The 26,362-nt window shown below is 32.9% G+C and overlaps 1 protein-coding gene and 1 long non-coding RNA gene across 2 annotated transcripts; one reads left to right on the forward strand and one right to left on the reverse strand.

Annotated features, from left to right (window-relative positions):
- Positions 1-5,098: 5,098 nt before the first annotated feature.
- LOC143042022 (uncharacterized) lies at positions 5,099-26,362 on the reverse strand. Its single transcript, XM_076214238.1, has 4 exons — positions 26,284-26,362; positions 9,242-9,341; positions 8,914-9,015; positions 5,099-5,481 (listed from the first exon to the last, which is right to left on the reverse strand). Exons 2-4 carry the CDS (start codon positions 9,330-9,332, stop codon positions 5,267-5,269), a joined length of 408 nt encoding a protein of 135 aa, XP_076070353.1. The 5' UTR covers positions 9,333-9,341; positions 26,284-26,362; the 3' UTR covers positions 5,099-5,266.
- Positions 18,921-22,077, forward strand: LOC143042011 (uncharacterized). Its single transcript, XR_012967861.1, has 2 exons — positions 18,921-19,024; positions 19,673-22,077. It is a non-coding gene; the product is annotated as an uncharacterized LOC143042011 (long non-coding RNA).

Here is a 26,362-nt window from a genome sequence, read left to right on the forward strand (position 1 = left end):
GAGTTACTATCACCAACCCAGCAGTAGAAATATCAATGATATCCTTATCTGTAAATAAAATGTTTATAAAATGTTCAATTATTCGGAACACATAAATCGTTTTCTATATTTTTCAAATTATACCCTTCAAGAGTACATTAAATAACCCCTGAGTTTTTGTGGAGTTAGTGTTGCTCAGTCCGCAGTTTTCTTTTGTTCTTGTGGTTGTTTTTCGTTTTTTGTGTGTCATGGGGTTCTCATTCATTTTCAACTAATGAGTTGGTACCTTTCGACCCTCTTTTGGCAAGACTTTTAAGAATTTTTGGTCCACAATGCTCTTCAACTTCGTACTTTATTTGACCTTTTTATCTTTTTTTTATTATTTTGTATTCGAAACGCGCGTCTGACGCAAGCAAAAAAAAAAACCCAACCCAATACTGGTATATATGATGAGTTTATTTACAACCACTGGGACGATACAATTGCTGGTGGAGTTTTTATCCCCCGTGGGTATAACAAACCCAGTAGTCTGCACTTCTGTGTTGACATGAGTTATCATTGATATGGTCATAACTATAAATTTACTGTGTACAAAACTTTGAGTTTTTGAAATAAAAAGGCTTTTCTACCGCAGGAATAGATTACCATAGATGTATTTGACAAACAATTAAGGAATTTCACAATGCTCTCCGTACTTTATTTGGTCTATTAACCTTTTGTGATTCGAACGTCACTAATGAGTCTTTTGTAGACGCGTTTGGCGCAAATACAAAATTCCATTCTGGTATCTTTGATGAGTTTATTGACTTTTAAAAAACTTTACGAAATACTCAGAATTGATTACTTTATTTGGCCTTTTAGAAAAACATTTCTTGACAAGAGTGTCACTGCTGAGTCTTTTTTAGACGAAACGCGCGTCTGGTGTACAAAACTATATGCATACAATCTATGATATATAGGTTTAACTCAAATCCAGATATGAAGTAGACCTTCCAGTATCAGCTTAAAATTGGTTCAACCTTAAAGTTGACCTGTTGATGTCTAAGTGTTCTCAAGCTGGTTTCTATACACTAATTTGAGCTATTTTTGGTTTATTGCTTTTCAATGTTATGTTCAAATAATGTCGGATTTCAAATACATATATTTAATTTCGACAACCAATGACAAAAAATTACAGATTTGCACATATTGTGATTTTCATTTTAGACGTGAATGAATTATTAAGCCATTTGTGCGTTAATACGCTGCAACGTTAGGAGCTGTATGATTTACAAGAACCTTAACATACATAATAAGTAGCTTACGATTCAACACTAACATATAAACAATTTTGAGTGCAATTTTTCAAGTTCAAAAGCTTTATTTATAAAGTATTTTAGCAAATATATAAGGTCTATTGATATTCTAGATAGACAGAATAGAAATACGGATAGAGCTTCGATTTTGTCTTTCAGTTTGATATAGACGTTACTAGAAAGAATTGTATATCTAGTTCTAAGAAGGAACAGTGTCACTGCTGGTGTTTGATTAACCTGACGTGATAGATGAACAATGCATTGACCTATAATCTTTATATTTTTCAGAAAAAATGTCTGTCTAAATATGAATATATTAAAAGTTATATATCAATTCATATTTTTTTTTATATAAACTTAAACTTAAGAGAGGGACAAAAGATACCAGAGGGACAGACAAACTCATTAATCAAAATTAAACTGACAACGCCATGGCTCAAAATGAAAAGACAAACAGACAAACAATTGTACACATGACACAACATATAAAACTAACGAATAAGCAACCCGAACCCCACCAAAAACTAGGGGTGATCTCAGGTGCTCCGAAAGGGTAAGCACATCCTGCTCCACATGTTGCACCCGTCGTGTTGCTTATGTAATAACAAATCCGGTAAATAGTCTTATTCGGTAGGTCATATTCATGAAAGGAAAGGGATTGTAGTTACGACGTAAGGAACATATCTGATATCATTTGTGAAACGGTCAACATACTCGTGATGGCGTCCTTAAAATTTACGAAGGGATGGTTTTAACTTCACCATTTGGAACTCTTGGTTTAATAGCTTCCTTGTGAGCAGCAACCCTCTATCAAGAAAATCATGATAGGAAATGCAAACACGGGAATATCGTATCAATTAGGAGATATATACCCCGTATGCAGGTGCTGCTGAAATGTTGCTACTTAGAAATGGAAAGTTCACGATTGGAAAGCTGAAATCATCTCTTTTGTCAACTATGATTTATGACTTAACAAGAATGAACTTACTAAGTAATTGCTTGTCCGGAATAATGACCATTTGCTTGAGTTAAACTTGATCTCTGCACGCTTAATTACAAAGTGTTTTGTATTGCCATGATAGGTATAATCACGCCTCAACGAATATATATGTATTTCATTTAAAAAAAAAAAAACACCATTTGAATGATTTATTTTTGGTTGTTTAACGTCCAGTGGAAAACCTTTCATACATATAAGAAGAAAACAAATTAACAACAAATATTGTGGGCACTTGACTATTGGTATGTTCCAACAGAGGCCGTCCAGGATGGGGATAGGGAAATGTGTTTGCCCCTGAAAAAAGAGGTAAGAGTTGATAAAGACAGAAATTTTGCCATGCAACAGGCTACTTACTGAGGGTTCTTAACGCAGACTCTTTACCCAATGCATCGGATATAGCGTCATAATTGTTGCGTGACTGCGTTCTTGAACATCTTACCCAGCCAAACGGACACTCCACTTTGGCAAGCGTTTAACTGTCGTTCGGGAGAAGAACAAAGCGAACATATTTCTTATCACCAGTTACCCTTAGAGACGAAACGTTTTGCATGAGATGACGTGAGTCATGTGAATGTTGAGTTTACAGAGTAGACAGATTATAAATGTCGAAGGATACCACAAGTTCATTCAACTAAATATCGGAGCGGGTTATATTTTTGCAAATGTCTAAACATTAACTTTTTATGAGCACAAATTTATGTTTTCAAACTATCCTATTAAGTTTTAATTGAAAGGTAAATTATCTTTTATTTGGATACAATGCCTGTCCTACATAAATATTACTTTTTTTACTTACCATATTCGATTTTATAAATTATGTACACTCCAACAACCAATGCAATCAACGTAGTAACAACGTAAATAACCCGTTTTTGTTTTAACCTTATCATCTGTGGTAGAATAGATATTACCCCATACATGTAGGATACGTATGTCGTTGTTTTTCTAGTGACGTATCATGGTAAGCAAAATTTGATTACATTGATGAAACAAACAAATTACAACTTAATACATACATATTGATCTTTATGATATGCATAAAAAATAACAATAATAATATCATAATTTAATAAAAACAAAGTTGAACTTCGATTTGATAAATACATTTTCATTCTATATGTCTTGCGCAGAACATTATGAATCTACATCTTAATGTTAACAAGAATGAATCAATCGAATTAATTGTTGCTTAGTGTTATTTTTAGATATAGAAATCAAAGACATAACTCATCCCCTTTTCTCCAAATGTGACCTACCGAATTATACATATTGCCAGGTTTGTACTTGCTTTTGATATGTGCCACATGTGAATCTGCCTTCCCTTCCGGATTGGTTTTGTGTTAATGTTGCTCAGCCTTTGGTTTGCTATGTTGTTTTGTATGTTTGTCTTTTTCTTTTTCAGATATGGCGTTATCAATGTCTTTCGACTTTCGAGTTTGACTATCCCTTTGGTATCCTTCGTACCTCTTGTTCAAATATTTAAATAATACTTACTATACTTAAGTAAACTAGGACGCATACTGCATTTGTATTACTTTAGGAACTTAGTTAAAGTTTGATCATTTCTCGTTTACTTAAAAAAAATCAATTAAGATAGACCTTTATGCAAAAATAGTTCCCTGTCCCATTATGCATCACATGTTTGTCTGAGAGATGCGAAGATAGGACACTTTTATAAGTAAAGTAAAAAAATGTCGCTTGTATGGATGTCTTTGCTGATTAAAAAAACACAGAACATTGGTATCAGGTTAAATGTCCATCTGTAGAAATTTTAAAAAAAGCACGCTTTTAATTAATCAAAAGCTTTTTTATCCGCATAAGATCGCTCAGTTGCTCCTATAAATGGATGGTAAACATCAAATGTTAAGTTCAAAAGTATTAAAAACTAAACCTTTCAAGGTATATAAACAATCTGGATAAGGAAATCTATGATTTAGAATAAACGTTTTTGAAAGATTGCAATGTTGAAAATTTAGCGTCCTCATTTTTGAACTCAGTAACTTGGTCTGTATATTTTTTTTATTGATGTATGATTGATAAGGCTTTTGATAAAACAAAACAAAAAAACGCCCATCTGGTGTACACATTAAAATGATAAGGCAGGTATCTTTGACGATTTTTTTTTATTAACAGTAAATTTACAGGAAATGACTGTATTAATGATATTTCATCTCAGCACGGGAGCAGGAACTCCTGAACTGGTGACCCTTAATTTATAATACCCTCAGGGGCAATTCGCCCTTCATCAATGAAATCACACAATTTAAGGAAACTGGGTGTATAATATTATATGCCACACCACGATTTGTCTTCATATGACTTATCAATCACCCCTCACACAATTCCAAGATATATCATGTGAAAAAACAAAGCGTCAAATATAGGAATCTGAGAATATGAAAGCGGAAGATACAAAGGGGAATTCATAACTCATAAGTCAAAGAGAAACTGCCATCGTCATTGCAAAATTAAAAAAAAAATAAAAAAAAGACGAAAGACAAACGAGTCCATGAAACGCAACACGAAACAAATAAAGACTAAGCAACATGAACCCACCAAATTCTGAAGGTGATCTATAGTGTAAGTAGAAAGATCTAGCTTCGCCTGGAGTACCCGTCAACTACTAATCGTCAAATGGAGGATAGTGAATATGTAAAACATGAAAAACAAGCAAGTATCTGTAGAATATTAAAAGTAACAATTTAGGTGATGTTTTCTTGTAATCTTGATGGAGTCAGTGCATTTATAAAAAGCAAAATGTGAGCGAAAATACTTGTTATATCAGTCACATTCACCAAGGTGTTAATAATTTACACAAGTAAAACATGTTTTTAATAATATTTAATGGCTGAATTAAATTGTATAATAGTTTTCTTTGCATAAAAAACTAAACTGTAGCACTACAAGCAATAATATTGAAGCTGGATCTTCGTCATTTGTTTTAAGTTCTTTGATGTCTGAGTTAACCATAGTTTAGTATACTTTTCGTTACTTAGTCTGCCTCGTTCATCCGCCTGTAACGTTGAGAATCTCCAAGCGTTTCGAGCTCTCTCTTCAGTTCCTGTGCTTTAATACTCAAAGTTCCAGTTCTACCTGAAACCCTTCCAAGTTGTTTCGTTTGTATTCCAACGACATCGATTTGTTCAATCACCTTTTGCACTCCGTCATGTAGACTATATTGCTGGGATTTGGAATTGTAACCACTGACTACAAAATAACTACAAACTTAAATAAACAATGTTATAATTAATTGTATGTTAGCATTTTTAAAAGTTACAAATAACATGATAGTTTATCACGACAGAAAATTAATTCTTGGTGATTTTAGGTGAGAAGTACAGCAATGAATGAAAGTATTTACATTTTAAAACGTTAACGACACCGAACCAAAAACAAAACCATTGTAAAGATCACAAACAAAACCCAGCAAGCCAAGCTTTCAAAGATTGACAGGCGCCTAAAGTGTATGTAATGGGAGACAAATACCAGGGGGACTATTTTAACCGCAAGTCGACTAAAAACATCGCCGCTAACAAGAAAATGACTATAAGACAATTAAGATCTCGCAAAATATCGTCAATAATAGTTTAACATCACCAACTATTCCGGAGGTGACAGCATTTCAAGGTCCATTACTGACAAATGTAAAACTGTTTATAAGGAGAACATTCTCAACGTTTTAGAATCATATGGTGTTCATTTGGATAAAGGTGATCCTACAAAAAAGACTCTACGTTTTAGAATCATAAAGTGTGCATTTGGATATAGGTGACCATGCAAAAAAGAAGACATTTACTCCATCTCCATCCTTTTAGAGTTCATTGAATTCCCTCAGTTTCTCTGTGTTATGTAGATTTCGTGTTCAACTACACTCGTTAGTTATTCCTTGTGGTAGGGCATACAATAACAGTCAGTATATGTCCATTGGATCACATAAAAGAGGGACGAAAGATACCAGAGGGACAGTCGAACTTATAAATCGAAAATAAACTGACAACACCGTGGCTAAAAATGAAAAACATTTCTTCATAAAATTAAGATTTATGATAATCCAAATTGTACATTTTGTAATAGAGAAATTGAAACATTAGAACATTTATTTTGGGAATGTGAACATACACAATTATTATTAGAACAGATTGAAAATTGGTTTCTAACCAATGGAATTAGTGTACTTTTTACAAAAGAAGTTTTTTTGTTTGGTAACACTGCAAAAATATCAAAAGGCAATGCAGAAAATACTCTTTTTCTTACCATAAAGCAATATATTTATAATTCCAGATGTTTTAAAAAAAACTGTCAATAAACTCAGTAAAAGAAAAGATGAAATATGTGTATGCAATTGATAAAAATATTGCTTTGAAAAACAAATGTGAACATCAGTTTCTCAGAGAATGGAATGCTTTTGATATATTACTTAGTTAAGTACAAAAATGTATATACTTTACATTTAATATTATACATGTTATAAATGAAAATGCTGTATTTACTATACTAAAATAGAAGTCAATTTCTTGATGAATTATATTGAAAACTCACCATACTGCTCTCTCTCTCTCTCTCTCTCTCTCTCTCTCTCTCTCTCTCCGGTTTTCAAACTGCTTTACTCTTTATCTTATATTTGTATATTTAAAAAAAAAATTGCTTCCTAATAGAAAGATGTATTAGATTTATATATTATATACTGCTATTACATTTGTGTATATTATGTTGTAAATTGGAAGTTATAAACAATAAAAATTAAAAAAAAAAAAAAAAATGAACAGACAAACAAGTATAGTACACATGACACAACATAGAAAACTAAAGAATAAGCAATATGAACCCCACCAAAAACTAGGGGTGATCTCAGGTGTTCTGGAAGGGTAAAAAGATCCTGCTCTACATGTGGCACCCGTCGTGTTGCTTATGTGATAATGAATCCGGTAAATAGTCTAATTTGGTAGGTCACATTCATGAAAGAGAAGGGGATTGTAGTTACGACGTAAGGAACATATCCGATATCATTTGTGAAACGGTTATTCTATAACGGTCAACCAACTCGTGATGGCGTCCGTAAAATTTACGATGGAATAATTTCAACTTCATCATTTGGTACTCTTGGTTTAATAGCTTCCTTGTGAGTAGCAACCCTCTATCAAGAAAATCATGAGAGGAATACCAGCACGGGAATATCGTATCAATTTGGAGATATATACCCCGTATGCAGATGCTGCTGGAATGTTGCTACTTAGAAATGGAAAGTTCACAATAAGACGATGCCGAATCATTGAATCATCGGTCACGTTAACTACAAAAATTCACGGAATGTGAAAGTCGAAAGGAGATTCCACGAATGCTCACAACAATGGAGAGACATTGAAATTTGCTTCACAGGAACAGAAAGTTCATAATTCGAATGTGAAATCATTTCTTTTCTCAGGCGATCCACATTCTATAGTTTCTATATTCATCGGTGGTATTGGAAAATTTCAAGTGCAAAGATATGTTTCTAGTCAGCATTATTATCAAAGTTTGAATTATTCAGTGAGAGGACATCATCTTTATAAATAAAAGTTGTGTTAAAGGGTAATGTATTTTTTACATTCTTTTTGAACTGCCTCTGTAGGAAGTCTGACCAACAAAACAGAAAGAAGAATTTTGTAATTAGTTTACCGATGTTCAAATCTTGAAACAGACACGATAAAAAAAAGTCACATAAACACTGCAATTTCAAATAAACATACTGCAAATCGTAATGTAACTAATGCATGTTCGTAATTAATTTCATTTTCGCTTAAAAACCCATCGTCAGTACAAATATTCTTTTAGAAACAAAGGAAATAAATGGGATCATTAACCTGAACGTTGGTCTTAAATCTATACTACAACAAATTCAAATTGCAAACCAAATAAAAATTTCATGTTTGTACAGATCACAATTATTTAAATAAGATTACAGGAATAAATTTAACAGAATGTAAGTTGTAGAATTAAGTAGATTACAACAGTTCAAATAGAAAAAGAAATATAACTAAAATACTCTAAGTTATATTCAAAAAGGGGAAGTCCATAAAATTGACCAAATAAAACTTTACCAACCAACGGATCAAATAAAAAAACCCTCTGTCATATTGGTAGTTAAACCAGTCATGTGTAGCTAGCTCTGTACATGTATCAAGCTACAAAATCTTTCAGTAGCTTTCTATCAAGTAACTGGGTTCGTCATTTTATGAAGATAATATAAGGTTAAAATGAATATTTTACTAAAATGGTATTTGGAATAGTGTGCATGGATATATTGAATGATAATTATGTGCAGCCGATTGTTTTTATTACTAGACACTCTGTGTTCCATGTATAATACAAAAGGCCACAAAAGCATATTTTCCTAAACCATTAAGACATAAAGATGTCTATTCTACGGTATGTATACCACATGTGTTTAAGTGCATACACAATAGGATAGGGAGAAACCTTTGAATTGTATTAAATAAAGTAGAGTCCTTTCTGGACTAACAAATGGTGTAATATATTTCATTAATTTCAACAAGGCTGTGTTATAAAAATCTACTTTCATAAGAGTGTATCTCGAATAATGCTTCTTTCATCATTTTGAATAAATGTGATATTGATTCTATTTTTGTTAATGTTTCATACCAGAACAATAGAGCTCGTCCTCACAAGATTTACAGTCACAATCACAATCCCAAACCCAAGATGACAAAATTACTGTTTTGTCCCAGCACTGTGTATAGTTCTCTGAAAGGAAGAAATATAAGAATGGTGAAAGTGCAAAATACAAAAATCAAAAATACGTTAAATACAATCAAAAGACATTTTAGGATATATACTATAACACGGATAAGTATAAAAGAAAATTTTACATGTAATGCATTATTTATAGTATACGTAAATAAGAAACATTTATATATAATACAGCTTATCTTTATTTTATTTTTTAAAAAACGATCTGTATACTGCTTACCTTTAATCTGATGATTCAGTGCTTTACATGGCAGAATGAATACAAATGCCACTACTACCAGTGTTAACACGCACTTAATCTCAAATGCCATTTTCTATTTCTGAAAATACATTAACATATTCAAGGAATGCATGAGTTTTAAAAAGGCCTAAAATTCCTTTTACAGTAACTGCTGTAACTCCCATTTAGGAATATCATGTTTTGCATACAGTGACTGTGATCGATCAGGGACTTTCCATTTTGAATTTTCCTCGGTCAGTTCAGTATTTTTGTGATTTTACATGTTTTGATAAGTTTTCGATAAACTCTTTTCTCAAACGCAGTTGAATTTTTTATGTTTTATTCAATACACGATATTGTAAATATTTGATAAAATCTACAGAAATACATCTTAAATTCACCTTGGGGAATGAGAATTTGTAAACTACTAGAAATATTCAAATCTTACACTATTAGTATGTATAATGTATAAACCATCAGATGTGCACACCTAAGGCCTCCTAAATGAACTTTGAAGGTATTCAGAACAAATACTATACATTGTTCTTCCTCATTGTCGTAATTAATAGCACATACAGAATATCCATGATTGAATAAAGGTTGAAACAAAGGTAAATATCAGTTGGGAAATGAAACCCTATGAAATTTAAATATGGGAATGGGAAACAATTTCATAATCCTTGGTGATACAAATGCATGATACATCTTCAGTTTAACGGCATATATTTGAAGCTGTTTTTAATGTGGTAGAGTGATAATGTCTTATTCAAAGTTACCAAGAAACTATTAATAACATATGCCCACATTGTGTTACGTACTTTTAGGTTTTGTTGTATATTGGTTAATTTCTTTTAATGTGTTTAGATATTCAATATAATTGGTGTATATATAATTTAAAAAAAAATCAAAGCATGGGCTACTTATCAATGACGGAAATTTGGTATTATACAGTAAATATTCCTTAACATGTTTATAAATGAAGCCTTGTGTCCCTCTATTCAGAATATATGAACATCACATATGAAATACTGTAATTGTATTAGAAAATTAAAGAGGGTATCATATATCCGATATACTGTACTTTGAGAGTAAATACCAGGATTATAATTTAATATGCCAGACGCGCGTTTCGTCTATATAAGACTCATCAGTGACGCTCAGATCAATTATAGAGCCAAAAAGGTATAAAGTTGAAGAGCATTGAGGACCCAAAATTCCAAAATATTGTGCCAAATACTGCTAAGGTAATCTATTCCTGGGATAAGACAATCCTTAGTTTTTCGAAAAGTTGAAAGTTTTGTAACAGGAAATTTATAAAAATGACCATATAATTGATATTCATGTCAACACCGAAGTGTTGACTACTGGCCTGGTGATACCCTCGGGGACGAAACGTCCACCAGCAGTGGCATCAACCCAGTGGTGTAAATAGTTATCAAAGGTACCAGGATTATAATTTAATACGCCAGACGCGCGTTTCGTCTATATAAGACTCATCAGTGACGCTCAGATCAAAACAATTATACAGCCAAAAAGGTAAAAAGTTTTTTGTCACAAATCTTAATGATTAATTCCTAAATGGTTATACCAGAACTACTTAGGAGAACAGATATGTGTGTAGTTCTTATTTACGGGATGCACATATCAAGCAAATAATGTTTAGTGTAAGTTAGAAAGTCAATACATTTGTACTTTTGAAGTTCAATGCCATCGCTTGTTGTAGAAAAGTGAATGTTCCTTGTAGCAAAATTAAGTTAAACTAAAACAATCCAACAATTCATTTCTTTCAAAGCAAAATGTAATTATTTGAAACTTTTTTTTATCGCTGTTGGACTTTTTCTTTAAACAAAAACTTAGTCTATCATTATTCTTATCATGATAACTTCTTTTAATCATTTATACCAAGTGCAAGAAGAATGTGTTGTACAATTGAAAACATATTCAACCTTTCTACATGTATATAAAACAACCCGTCGAGAATAAAATGTCTACTGTTACATTTAACAGCTTGTCGAGCGGCTTTCAGTAGTCTATAAATACAAATTACATTACGATAGCTGTACACGTTTAACCGTAATGTAAATAATATGTAATGTTATGGAAGAGATGAAAGATGGATAAAGCAGGAGGACAAAACTAGAAGCTTTGTGGTTTTGATCATTTTGTTGTTGTTGCGTAGTACCGATCTGATGATTATATGGGTCATTTAAAAAAAAATGTCGAATTTTGAAATTGAAAACTTTATTAAGATATACTTATTGAAATAGCCCTCTACATGAGCAAATCAAAACAAACAGTACTTAAAGAACAACATATTAAAAGATGCAATCTTAATAATTTCATATAAGAATATCTTGAAACATTTTTGATAGGTATTACAATATTTTGTCTCTCCTGTTATGATATATCACTATATGAAGTCTATCCTGTTACCTTTTTGTCTATCCTGTTACCGATATCAGTATTGCACCTGCAAATGCTTAATTGGGAAGATTAAGACATTATAACCTTAAAATGAGTTCAAACAACTTTTTTCAACTGTATGTTAAGAAAAAAATTTAACGATGTTTCTGTCCACAATTGTCTATTCTGTTACTGTAACCATAGCAACCATAGTAACAGGATAGACATAACAGGATAGACAAATCTTCATTTTTGAATGCTGTTGTGAAATAACTACTCCCTTTGATGTAGTGATTATGGTTTTTTGTTGTGAATTTGGTTTCCAACACGTTAATGCACTTTTTACAAGTATACTGTTGGTGTAATAAATCAAAATTGTTGGTAACAGCATAGACATGAAAAAAGTACCCTCTATTTTTTTCACAAATGTCGTGAACTTTCTTTTCTCTACACTGTCGTTCAAGAAGCGTGGCGTTTTGAATGTAAAGGTAATTTTGCACTTTTGAAATCAACCCTGACTGATCCAATATTCATAGGGAGAACAATTTAACGACTGATTTAAGTAGCGGTAACAGGATCGACATGAACTTCCTGTAATGCTGATTGAATTTAGTTTCTAGTTAATATTTTACATATAATGATAAAGGAGCTACGATCTTCAGTTAGAATAATCATAAACGTTCTTTAAAGGTCCCTTTAGAAGATTTCAAGACTATCAGAAAATCGAAAAAAAAAAATCATTTGAAATGCGTTTTTCTGACACTGTACGCACACAAACCCCCCAAAATCGGATTTAAATACATTTTAATCTTATCAAAATAGATGTAAATCGTGTTTATTATTAATGTTCCGAATCATTAATCTGATAAGATTTCATTTAAACCATCACAACTGAAATTACCATGAGAATTAAAATTTTTAGCATGGGTGTACTGAAAATTCGACATGTTTTTTTAAATGACCCATATACCGTATTAGCTGATGTTTTTGCAATTCGTTTTAGTTATTTACTTTAAGATCTCTTTTTGGCTGTTGGCAGGGACAGTTTTAAAATTGCAGTGAGGTGAGAGTTTTTTTAGAACATGTAGGAGGCCTCATTGGGACTTTGAGATACATGAATGTGAATTTCTTATCATTTTCTCCTAGGTGAATAAACGACGATACAGCTGTATGTATTTATTTTTTTAATTTATATACATTTAAACAAACAAGCAATAATACTTAACATTGTTAAACCTTATCGCATTAATATATCTACTTATTTAAGGAATGATTGTAATATTTTTTTCTGTCTATAAAGAAATAACATAAAAAAAAAAATTGGTGCACACTGAATAACGTTGATGTCGTCACGGTCACATGACAAAATTATGTCTATGGGATGATAAACAAAATGGCGTCAGCCAATCAGAAGACGCGTTACATCCAAAATTAAATTATTTCAAAATGTAAAAAAGAATCCTCCTGTTGTGAGTTATACCAGGCACATTTAATCTCTTGATCTATTTCTGAATTCGAAAACGTAAAAACTCATCAAAAATTCAAATAACGAAAACACTCAATATTCTCGACGGAAAATCACTAACCAAATGGCAAAACCAAATGGTAAAACACATCTTAGAATGTTCGGTTTCGGTTTTTCAACATCCTTGGCTTTCAAATATTTGGTATTGGGCTTTATGGATGAAGATAAATGCAGAAAAGAGCTTCGGTTGATTGAAATGTATATAACGTGATATTTTTTTAACCTCTTATCCCTCTATAAAGAATAGATGGGCATCATATATAAACTACTTTTTATTAGAAATGATAGTTAGTTAAAAATATTGAAGAATATTCACCTAAAAATATTAAAAAATGAAAAAAAGAACTTTTTCAATGTTTGCTTCGCAATTGTTTTCGAATCTTACTATTTTAATCTATGTTGAATTTTACCATGTTAGCAGAAGAAGACTTACAAGTCTTTTGAAATCGAATACTGCTAACTGTGTTTTACAATCATTGAACCGGGATGTTACCGTATCCTTTCGTACATCTTCTCGACAACAATTACTACACATGATCGGTTTCAAGTTTGTAAAATAGCGCTGTTATTATTTTATGAAACAAAGAAATGAAAACAATTATACATCTAAGCTAAAAAAAAAAACCATAACGTTAGTTTTCTAGATACCATAATGTGTATATTCATCTTACTTATCTTCAATCTTCGTAATTCGAATTGATTTTTAACTGTAACAGTATGCTATACAAGTATATTTGGTAGAACGCATGTGTTAGTTTAATTTGAAGGTAGAGTGACATTTACCCAAGAATATAACCGGATCTTTTTTTATCAAGTACCACTGTAACCACTAAAAGAGACATCTCTAACGAGTAAAATTGAAGATATTATCACTGGTCAGCTGCTGCTGGTTTTTTTTTTTGCTGCCTTTTTAATATTACATAAAAAAAACGTTATCAAAGGTACCAGGATAATAATTCAATACGCCAGGCAAGCGTTTCGTCTACATAAAACTCATCAGTGACGCTCAGACCAAAATAGTTATAAAGCCAAACAAGTACAAAGTTGAAGAGCATTGAGGATCCAAAATTCCAAAAAGTTATAAAACATTATTCAACCTAATCACATTTATGTATCTTTATTGTTTTCAAAATATAAAAAAAATAATCCCTTTTTTGGTGAGTATCACTTACCTTTGTAAAGATATTCAAATCCTCTAGGATTCTGATTGCATTATTCCTTGTTTCCCCTTTTATAGTATTCTAGTAACAATGCGAATTATTCAAAGTGTATGTTTTTTTTTGTTTTTTTTATTATTTCCCAAGGCAGTTAATATAAAAAATAAATAAGATCAACATATACACTGATATACAGCTGTGGTCAAGATTTAGTAAATAGATACATCATTCGTTTCAATTTGCATAAAAGTAATCACGACATTTTTTACGCAGTTTTACTTTTTTGGTATTTTTTTTCTTTTAGACAATTTATGCCTTGTGCTTATATTTTTGTTTAGATTTGGCACTTAAAAACTGACTATTATTTTTCGTCATAGCTTTTTATTCAATTGATTATTTATTTAACTTCTTTAGGATGGACACTAATATCAACCACATTTGATCTCTTGATCTATGCCTGAATTAGAAAACGTAAACACTCATCAAAAAATTAAATAAAGAAAATACTTAATATTCTAAACGGAAAGTCCCTGAGCAAATGGCAAAAGCAAAAGTTAAAACACATCTTAGAATGTTCGGTTTCGGTTTTTCAACATCATTGGCTTTCAAATATTTGGCTTTCCTGATGAAGTAAATCCAGAAAAGCTCTTCGGTCGATTTAAATGTATATAACGTGATATTTTTTTAACCTCTTATCCCTCTATAACGAATAGATGGCATCATAATAAACTACTGTTATTGTTTCAATTATTACCTACAGTAACTCTTATTGTATAAGATATGATAGTAAGTTAAAAATATTTATTAATATTCACATAAGAATATTAAAACATAAAAAAGAACCTTTTCAATTAATGTTTGCTTCTACTGTATTAATTAAATGGCAACTGTTTTCGAATCTTATTATTTTAATCTATGTTGAATTTTAGCCATGTTAGCAGAAGAAGACTTACAAGTCTTTTGAAATCGTATACTGCTAACTGTTTTTACAATCATTGAATCGTTTCCAGGGGGTGTTGCCGTATCTTTTCGTGCGTTCTCTCGACACCAATTACTACACATGATCGGTTGCAAGTTTATAAAATAGCGCTGTTATTATTTTATGAAACAAAGACATGAAAACAATTATACATCTAAGCTAAAAATAACCAATAACGTAAGTTTTCTAGATACCATAATTTGTATACTCATCTCACTTATCTTCAATCTTCCGTAATTCGAAATGATTTTTAACTGTAACAGTATGCCATACAAGTATATTTGGTAGAACGCATGTGTTAGTTTAACTTGAAGGTAGAGTGACATTTACAAAGGATTTACCGGATCTTGTTTTATCAAGTACCACTGTAACCCCTAAAAGAGACATCTCTAACGATTAAAATTGAAGATATCATTACTGGTCAGCTGCTGTTTATTTTGCTGCCTTATAATTTCAATTACTAACTTCTGTGTGTTCGTTTATATAACATTATTCAACCTAATCGCATTAATAAATCTTTTTTTTTCAAAATGTAAAAGAAATAATCCCTTTTTTTGGTGAGTATCACTTACCTCTGTAAAGGTATTTCCTCCAGGATTTCTGATTGCATTAGTTAAGTTCCCCTTTTATAGTATTCAAGTTAGAGAGCGAATGATTCAAGGTATTCGTGTTTTTGTTTAATTGCCTAAGGCAGTTAATATAACAAATAAATAAAGTCAAAATATACAGCAGTGGTCAAGATTAAGCAGAGAGATACATATTTCGTTTCAATTTTGCATAAAAAGTAATCACGATTTTTTTACGCAGTTTTCCTTCTTCGTTATATTTCTTTTCTACTTCTCAAAAACATAATGCACTTTAGACAGTGTATGCCTTGTACTTATATTTTTTGTTTAGATTTAGCACGTCATATTTTTTTTAAATTGGTTATTCATTTTATTTCATTACAATGGACCCTAAAATCAGCAACATTCGATCTATTCCGGAATTTTGAAAAAACGTAAAAGCTCACCAAAAAGTAAAATAACAAAAATACTCGAAACGGAAAGTCCCTAAGCAAATGGCAAAATCAATAGGTAAAAATATATATAAAAAAAAAGAAAGATACCCAACTTGCCATTACAATCCATGATATGCTACAATCCTACGATAAAGGAAACCAAGTAGATATTGCGATTCTGGATTTTTCAAAAGCGTTCGACACAGTACCTCATGATAGACTCTTGCACAAAATAGACCAATATGGAATTAGAGGAAATATCCACAAATGGCTAACTTCATTCCTAACCGAAAGAAAAATGCGAGTACAACTTGATGGAGAAAACTCAAGAAATGCTTCAGTTGAATCCGGAGTCCCACAAGGAACGGTACTAGGACCCATCCTCTTCCTGTGTCATATAAATGATCTCCCAGATGCAGTAAACTCATCAGTACGACTATTTGCAGACGACTGTTTGCTCTACCGGGAAATCAAAAACCAAAATGACCATAACAAGCTACAAGAGGATCTCAAATCACTAGAAAAATGGGCCGACGACTGGGGTATGCGCTTCAACGCCAAAAAATGCTATAAGCTTAGCCTGAAAAGTAAAAGTCAGCGTTTTTACAACCTTAACAACCACACGCTTGAACAAGTGTCATCCAACCCATACCTAGGACTCCAAATACAAGAAGATCTTAAATGGAAAGAACAAATAACAAATACGTGTAACAAAGCCAGTTCTACCCTAGGCTTCCTTAGAAGGAACCTACAACACTGTCCTATGGAATGCCGTAAAACAGCATATATAGCTCTCATACGATCAATAATGGAGTATGGATCAATTATTTGGGACCCATATACCCAAAAAGACATTGACAAACTAGAATCCATACAAAAGAGAGGTGCTAGATTCATTACCAAAGACTACAAATCAAGAGAGGAAGGATGTATGACAAAAATGCTAAAAGAACTTCAACTCCCGTCATTACAATCAAGACGCCAACAACAACGACTGATCTTCTTTTTCAAAGTGGTTGAGGGGAAGATACCAGCGCTTCCTCCCGACGATTTAATCCAATTTCATAGACCAAAGAGACAAATCAAAGCAACAACATATAATAACTTTGTAACAAAAAACATTATAGACCACCAAGTCCGCAACAACAAACGTGCGGTCATAGTTCCAACCAGTAAGACAGAACAATACAAGAACTCTATTTTTGTGCGCACTGCAATAAACTGGAACCATCTGGAAGACTCAGTAGTGTGCGCCACTACTACCGAGGAGTTTAAATCTGCACTCCTCAGTAAGCGCGACTAATTGTGCGCAGACCAACCCGTCACATAATAGCCGAAAGGAATCTGTGACGTACCCATCCTAATTACACAAGTGGGAAATACAGATACAGATACAGATCAGGCATAGAATTTGGAATCAAGGCGCACATTTAGTCTACATAATGATTGATTAGTGGTGCTCGAATGAAAAGCGCTGAAAGTTCAACCCAAATACAAATTCAATAGAGCATTAAACACAGGAACATGAGGAAGTTCATAGAGGGGGTTTAGATATATACGGCTAATGTAAATCATGCCTGAGGTAGATATTTCATGTTATTCAACATTTCATAACAGCAAATTCACAGGTAAATAGAATATCAATAACGAACACTTATTTTGCGTTCGGTTTGTTTTGTTTACTAACCAAAGTTTACTAACACGACAACCTAGAAACTATAACTTATTTGATCTTCGAAAACAAAAGCGACAAGAAATAATTTAGAGTTTCGGAAAAAGTTAGCAGAAATTAAATTTGATGATTTCTTTTTAAAAACTTTTTTCTGTTTATTGAAAATTGTCATGCTTATCTTTCAGACAACGTTGAAATTCATCACACTGTCTCCCCGTTTCTTCATTTACAAAATATTCGTTAATGCTTATTACTTAAAAAATATTCGTGCGATTGACGAAATATTGGATGTTAACATCACTCTGTTTTCGACAGCTTTGTCATTGAAAATGCAATGGCTTTCCTAGTAAACAACATTAGACTTGACAATCATTGTTGCTCCGAGTACAATTGCGTTCCTGATGCGACAAGGCCATCCAGCCATTTTCAAAAGGGGGTTCCCGACCCAAGATAAAGGGTGGTTCCAACTACATGTTCCTATTCTGACAAATGCATTGATCGTTTCAAAACAGGAGTTTCAAACCTACGCACCCCTCCCCTTGATACGCCACTGCGCGATACTTATTTTTTTGTGCAAAAACCTGGATGCAAGGCTATTTTAAATACCATATTTCCAAAAAAAAAAATCCTGTATAAAAGTTTGCCATAATGTTAAAATAAAACACAATTCTCCCGTGATAACTTGTAAAATAGTATAAACCCACAACAACAAATTTTAAAGTCAACAGTGCACTTTCTTCCAGACCTGGCATTTAAATGAAAATATCATTTAGTACATTTTTTGTGTTTTATTTTCTTTGATAAGGAAAGCGTAAACAAATTTTGAACGCAATCAATGTATTACTTCTTGAATATTGCAATGAACCCGTATAATCATAGACAATACTTTTGAGTTCTCCAGGGACAGACAATAGATTGTTCCTCGGAACGGATATTCCGGACGACCATGATTGTTTTATAACTTCAGTTTGCAATCACTTTGCACTTCCGCTTTCGTTTTCAAAGTACGATTACAAATTACCATAAACGATTAATTCGAGCTTTGAGGTAAGTAAAATTACAAAATTGATATGTTTCTGTAAGTATATATGTGGAATATTTTGCAATGGTATCATTTTTGCTCCTCTCAGATATTTCCAAACTTCTAAAGTTGTTAAGATATTTTCATTTTCAATAATTTGGCCTACAACATTATTGAAAAGACATATTTTGTGCTCTGAACTTGGTACAGTTAATGTTATTTTTGTTATATTTTTAGACATGCCAAACAGGTTGATATATCGACTTAGTATGACATATAATTCGCAAATTGAAATTATAAACCACTAGATAATGATTACATTTAAATAGTTCATGTATTTCTATCTATTAGTATCAGATTTTAACGGTTTATTGACTAGTATAGAATTTCATCTATGAATGGTGTCTTATATTGTCAACATTAGCTCAAGCAGAAAGGGGATTTTTTAAACGATTTTATTTATTTGGCTACGGGACTTGTTTTTATCTTGGTGGTTTATATTATGCAAGACAAACGGGAAAGTACTTACAAAAATAATTCTAAATATATTTCATATCTTAAATATTTACTTGAGTTTTTTATTGATTTGTTAAGTTTGATTTCAAATTGACTTTGCATTATTGATATATCCAGTTAGCTTTTTCAAAATCATTATATCTATATTTATCATACAGCGCATACTATGAGACGTAGCATGTCTGTCGAAATAATATACAGCAGAACCAACGACAATTTGAAGTCAGAAAATGTCAACGAAACAGATTTGAATAAATCAATTATCCTAAGTTTATCCGACAGTGTAGAAGCATCAGAAGTCATTTCTGCTATCCTTGGAGCCGATCATGTTGATAGTGAAGAGTTAACTTTGTACAGGCAGTGGACATTTATTTTCGAGTGTTCATGTAAATATGTCATTAATATGGACTCATTCGCAGCAGGAAGTAGGATTGATTGTTCTGCTTCGCCTGAAAGTGACGAAGACCAGATGATACAAATGAAGGATGTAGAGGTAATTTCCAATGCTGAAGACACCTCAATGGCTGGAAATAAGTTTATTATTGATTCTTCTAATTCCCCATCAGGATTTACTCTTCTTCGTCCATACACATTATCTGTAAATGTAAACAGACATGAAACAAAAGGGTGCCTACAATCGTGTGTCGAGTTAGAAAATGAACCCTTTCTGTCAAGTGAGAGGTATATCCAATATAACATGGAAATCATTGCTGACATGGACAAATATTCCCCGCCGTCATTTCACGCTGGTGAATCCATGCGTCATGGTCCATGTGTTATGTTGAACTACGCAAAACATGGGAAAGATTCTGACATGGCTATTGGTTTGAAGTGTTCCTCATGGCCGAAAGAATCTCTAGAATGGGTATCTAGAATCAGAAAATCTAACTGGCCGGATCAGCGATTGGTGAACAAGATTAGACAAATGCCTTGCCATGTATTACCGGTTGGTCATCCCGAGTCAGAGAAATGTGATCTGGAATGGCGGTTCGCTTTTGTCTTGCCAGAACGAGAATTGTTTTGGAACTTTAACGCTGTTCAAATTAAGTGTTATGTCATATTCAAAACTCTGATTAAAGAGTTGTTGGATCCACTTGCTCCCGAGGAAGTTAACTCTTTTCATTTAAAGACTATCCTTTTATGGCTATCTGAAGAAATAGACGATTGGACACCACAGCGTTTGGTCGAATACGTAAAGAAATGCTTAGATCACTTGTATAAAGCTATCGCAGAAGGACACTTGTCCCACTATTTCTTCAGGTCGCGAAACCTTTTTGGGGGAAAACTAAAAACCGAGACAATGAGAGGAATTTTGCAATCGGAAATTTTGAGATTGCAGAAGAATGTTATATCGTTCTTTTTGCAGTGCAATTGGCAGTACAAAAGAGGAGGTCAATTTATCTCAGCTGTTCGTTTAGTCGAACACAATTTATCAGAGAAAGAGTTTTGGACTGTATGCCGTGCAATTCTTCAGAAGGGGCAAGATAAATTTAAACGTAACAAATATTCCCATGCTAGATGCCTTAGCATGGAAGTTTCTTTGTCAATTATGTATCTCCCAGTTTCCTATGAAAACTTAATAAAAGTGATGGAAGAAATCGGAGAAGAGCTGAAAGAAACTTTAATGTCAACCTATGCGTTGAAGTTTTTGTCAATACGACTTGGAATGCTGTTAATTGCAGAAGCCAAACATACAGCAGATAGAGAAAAGCGTCAACTTCTTAGTTCAGAAGCAAAGGGTTTCTTTGAAATTGGATTCGAACACGACGTATTAGCGTCTTGTATGTATTCACTGACATACTACTATCAAACAAGAAACTACAGCACGATTAAAAAGTTCCTGAATGAACTATTTGGTAGAAGATTAGCCATCCGATACGAAGGAACTCCTGGGCTAATTGATTGTGGCAATCGCGCTTTGATCTCCCCAGATATGTATGAGGGAGTTTCTGAGAAAGATATTGTAAATGAGAACGATATTGCTTTTGATGCTGTTTTCAGCTGCTCTGATATGTTATGCGTACCTCCAGCTATGCAACTAGAATGTGCCCTCTTAGATGGTCATTCAAACTGGTGTTTTTGTTCAATCCATCCTCTAGTATATGCCACCTATATGCAATTTCAGATAGCATATAATTTAGGGGACATAGACGAAAGGAATATATCTATAGATCATTTGCTTAAAATGATAAAATACATCGAAGGAGGTGAAAGTAGAGGATTGGTAGATTACCATCGGCATTATAATATCCTAGGATATTGCTATTTCATTATCAATGATTTAAAAAATGCATTGAAATGGTTTGAAAAGTCGCTGAAAATCTGTCCTACAAGTGGCAATGCTGCTGTCTATCAATTGTGTATCTTGATATCAAACATCACAACTATTAGATAATAGTGTGTATTTTTAAACTAGACGAATTCTTGCATCTATTCATGTAAAAAGAATGAAGAATATAGACATTCACGTATGTATAAAACTCATGAACGTGTGGACACAACATTTTGAACAGATAATATTAAAACACCAAATTATGACAAGGCATTAAAATATATACTTTGAGGGTTCTAGAAGTTCATCAAATAGACAGCAGTTGTTGTTAGAAAAGAGGGACGAACGACAGTCAAACTCATAAATCGAAAATAAACTGACAACGCCATGGCTAAAAATGAAAAAGACAAACAGACAAACAATAGTACACATGACACAACATAAAAACTAAAGAATAAGCAACACGAACCCCACCAAAAACTAGGGTTGATCTCATGTGCTCCGGAAGGGTAAGCAGATCCTGCTCCACATGCATATGTGGCACCTGTCCTGTTGCTTATGTGATAACAAATCCGGTAAATAGTCTTATTTTCGGTAGGTCACATTCATGAAATGGAATTGGATTGTAGTTACGACGTAAGGAACATATCTGATATCGTTTGTGAAACGGTAATTCCATAACGGTCAACCAACTCGTGATGGCGTCCGTACAATTTACGAAGGGATGATTTCAACTTCACCATGGAACTCCTGGTTTAATAGCTTCCATGTGAGCAGCAACCCTCTTTCAAGAAAATCATGATAGGAAATGCAAGCACGGGAATATCGTATCAATCGGGAGATATATACCCCGTATGCAGGTGCTGTTGGAATGTTGCTAATTAGAAATGGAAAGTTCAAAATTGGAAAGCTGAAATCATCTCTTTTGTCGTAAAGTTTTGTTTTCAACCGATCCTCATTGTCCATTTCTAGATGTAAGTCAAGATATGAGGTCGACTTAACTGTATCTGAAGTGTCCTTTATCTCTCGTTCAATGGGATAGATGCGTTCAACATAGTCACCAAATTTTGAATTATTTAGTTAAAGACCATGATCTATATAGCGGAAAGTAGAGTTTAAGGATATTACTAACTTCTTATCTTTCTTCCTAAGAAGTTCCTGTATGAAGTCAGCCTCATTATAATAAAGAAAATTGTTGTCAATCAAGAAATCAAGCATCTTGGTTATGTCAGTTTCAGTGAATTTTTTAGTTTGAATCAGAGTGATGCTTTAAAAAGTATCTACGTTGGCCATTTTTATTATGAAACAAAGCAATACCAACTCTTTCAATTTGTCTTTTAGTTTGGAATGTGGAATACTTGTGTAAAGTGTAGAAAAGTCAAATGTTTTAATATTATTACAAGATGAAAGAGAGTTAGATTGTATGTACTCTAAAAGATCTTTGGAATTTTTAAATATCCACATCTGATTCACGCCACCTCTAGAATAGGCAGTTTCACAATAACTTTGAAGCCCGTCTTTGCTTGCACTTGGAAGACCCAGCAATATACCGTTGTTTGTAAGGACACTTATGCAGTTTGGGTATCCAATACAGTGATGGAAGATCCAGTTCCTCATCTTTAGTTGAAATTCCAAAGGAACTTAGAACAGACCTATGATTATCCAGAATTTCCTCTTTGGTAAGTGTCGTGAGGGTATATGTTGAGTTTCCAAGTGAATTGTCAATACCTTAATTGTTTATCAAGCAGTTAATGTAATGAGTTTTACGCACAAAAACGATGTTGTTTGGGGCTTTATCTGCGGGGACAACAACATATTTGTCATGGAGGTAGGATAAGTGTTTGCAACATTTGGGTCTTTACAGATTGACGTAGCAAAGGCAATGATAGACCCATTCAGTTTCTTAATTCTGATTTGTATCAACGACCTCACTGGCTTAATCCATTCTGAAAGAGTGTCTACGTCTTCCTTCTCGCGCTTAGCCCATTGCCTGGCATAATCCTCGGCTGTTAGAAGTTAACTTGAAATGCTCTAGTGTGATAATCTGCGGTTTCTGTTTACTTGTCAACACTCAAAATTTTCGGTTTATGTAATTTATTCTAGTATTGAATATAATGATATAGTTTAAAGTAAAAAAAAAAAAAAATACCGACCGCCGAGAAAATTCAAAACGGAAAGTCTCCAATCAAAAAACAAAGGCTCAAAAACATCAAACGATTGGATAACAACTGTCCTATTCCTGATTTGGTACAGGCATTTTCTTATGTGGGTGGATTAAATCTGGTTTTATTGCTAGCTAAACAACTCATTTGTATGACAGTCGCATAAAATTCAATTGTATTGACAACAATGTGTGAACAAAACAAACCGACACAACAGGTAAAAATGTTGAAAATTAGGGTACAGCAGTCAACAAAGAAACATAAAAGGAAATATAGACGAAAGAACATTAGGAAAATGAAAGAAAAGTATACACAATTTTACCATATCACAATGACGGGATGATTAAGAACAGAGCCACGTCATATGTCCCAAAGAAACCCAAAAAGGCATATAGACGAAAGCTCTAGAACATAAGGAAATGGAAGAAAATAATACAACATTTTACAATATTACAAGACGGGATGTATAAATACAGAACCACGTCATATATAAGAAACAAACACAAAAATGCATGTAGACAAAGCACATCAGCAAAATAGAAAAACAAGAATACAAAAATTTATCATAGCACAATCACCCAATGAGGGGAGGAACAGATCCAAGTCAAATGAATATCACTAAAAATAGACTAAACAGTAAAAGTAATATTCAAAAAGACAAATAAAAGATACTATAACACGTTATTAAAATGATTAACAACGTCTGTACACAGAATCTATACTTTAAGACCATCGTATATTATTTGTTTATACGGAATATTTATCAAAAAGGTCTTGGTATCTTCCATTGAAGCTCATAAGTAGCATGCATGTTCCACTATATTGTATTATTTTAAATACAGTTGTTATAATCAAGCATGTGTATAGTAAGAAAAATTAGGAAAACTAATGTATCAATAATCACGAAATTTACTCAATACACGAAGAAATGATATATCTATCAGAAAATATAAACTCTATCACTCATCTCCGTTTTTTGAGGAAGGAGTATAAAAATAGAAAATGATGATAGGACCGCCCAATAGGCGGGATAGGGTGAGGTCACTTCGGTCAAGTTTCCCTAGATGGTGAAGGTACCCGAATTTGATAATAACTTTTAATATACATCATCGTTATAACAGTATATGAACAAAAAGTAAGAATTTCTTACAAAAACATTCAAACATTTGAGTCGACACTCAGCATCAGCCACATGGCACCTCGTTTTCGGGATTGGCCACGAAAATTAAAAAAATCAGAACAACAATTTATTTACGTCTTTGCGTTTTATATGAACTTACTGTCGAACGTTATACTATGTTGGATTGCCTTTCCTTCGAACACTCATGAATCAAAGTGGTAGTGACGATGAAACTTTTTACCTCAACCCAACATTTCCGTCATTTAATAACATTTCAGACAAATCCGTTTTAAGTGACACTTTCCTCAGCAAAAATTGTTTAAGCGAAACACCAATTACAAGGTCTGATTCTGACTCTAGTTTTGCAGAAAAATATTTAGTGGTACAAACTCCAGAAACACCTGAAATAGACCCTATTCAACCATGCTTCACAAAAACCGTATTATCGCATGCTGACATTGAAGAACAAATAGTTTCCGCTAGACAAAATATTAAATTCAATACCGAAAGTTTGAAGAAAGTAACATTTAGCACAAATACCCCCTCAATTATATCAAGTTCCAAATACAAGAGTATTGCAGTAATGGAAAAATTGGGCACATGCCGAAAATTTTCGGGTTATCCTAAAGACAATGGAGCAAAATTTCTTAAAGAATTTGAGTCCTTCTGTAAACTTCACGAAATAAACATTTTAAATGAAAAGACAGTAGCAGCTTTTCATCTACATTTAGAGGGACCTGCCCTCACTTGGTTTAACGGTCTTAGTCCGGATCTTTCATGGACCACTGTAAAACGACTATTTACAGACAAATACGTTCAGATTGGTTGGCAGCATCCTTCGGTAGTTATAGAAAGCGAATCGTTCCACAATATGCCCGGGTCCTCTACCATCTATGGATGCTAGCTCACATTTCTGGGTAGGCTGAGGCACAATATAAACAAACCGTTTTCTCATCAACATTTATATTCTTTCTTTTTCAAAATCTAAACACAAAACAATATCGGAACATAATATTGAGGAAAACTATACAAAGAACGATAACTCGTATGAAAACTCACTGACCATGGCAATCTACATTCTAACACAATATGCAAATTCATTCTATTGAGCCGCGTATTCTTACTGCGATCTTAAAAGTTATTACTTACACCAGAACCATTTTAAACATCTTATTTCAAGCCTAAAATTTGATAGATATGGATTGTAATACATACATATCGGGTGTCAATTTGTTTAGGTGATGCAAATGTCCGCCATTAATCAAGGCACATTGAGCATTTTCCAGATGCATTA

Source organism: Mytilus galloprovincialis, chromosome 8, assembly GCF_965363235.1.
Source record: "Mytilus galloprovincialis chromosome 8, xbMytGall1.hap1.1, whole genome shotgun sequence".
Lineage (NCBI taxonomy): Eukaryota > Metazoa > Mollusca > Bivalvia > Mytilida > Mytilidae > Mytilus > Mytilus galloprovincialis.

Coding starts and splice junctions, on each gene's coding strand:
- LOC143042022 (XM_076214238.1), bottom strand. CDS start 9,332: ATGGCATTTGAGATTAAGTGCGTGTTAACACTGGTAGTAGTGGCATTT. Junction 9,016..9,241: donor ACTGAATCATCAGATTAAAG/GTAAGCAGTATA, acceptor TCTTCCTTTCAG/AGAACTATACACAGTGCTGG. Junction 5,482..8,913: donor GGACGAGCTCTATTGTTCTG/GTATGAAACATT, acceptor GTTATTTTGTAG/TCAGTGGTTACAATTCCAAA.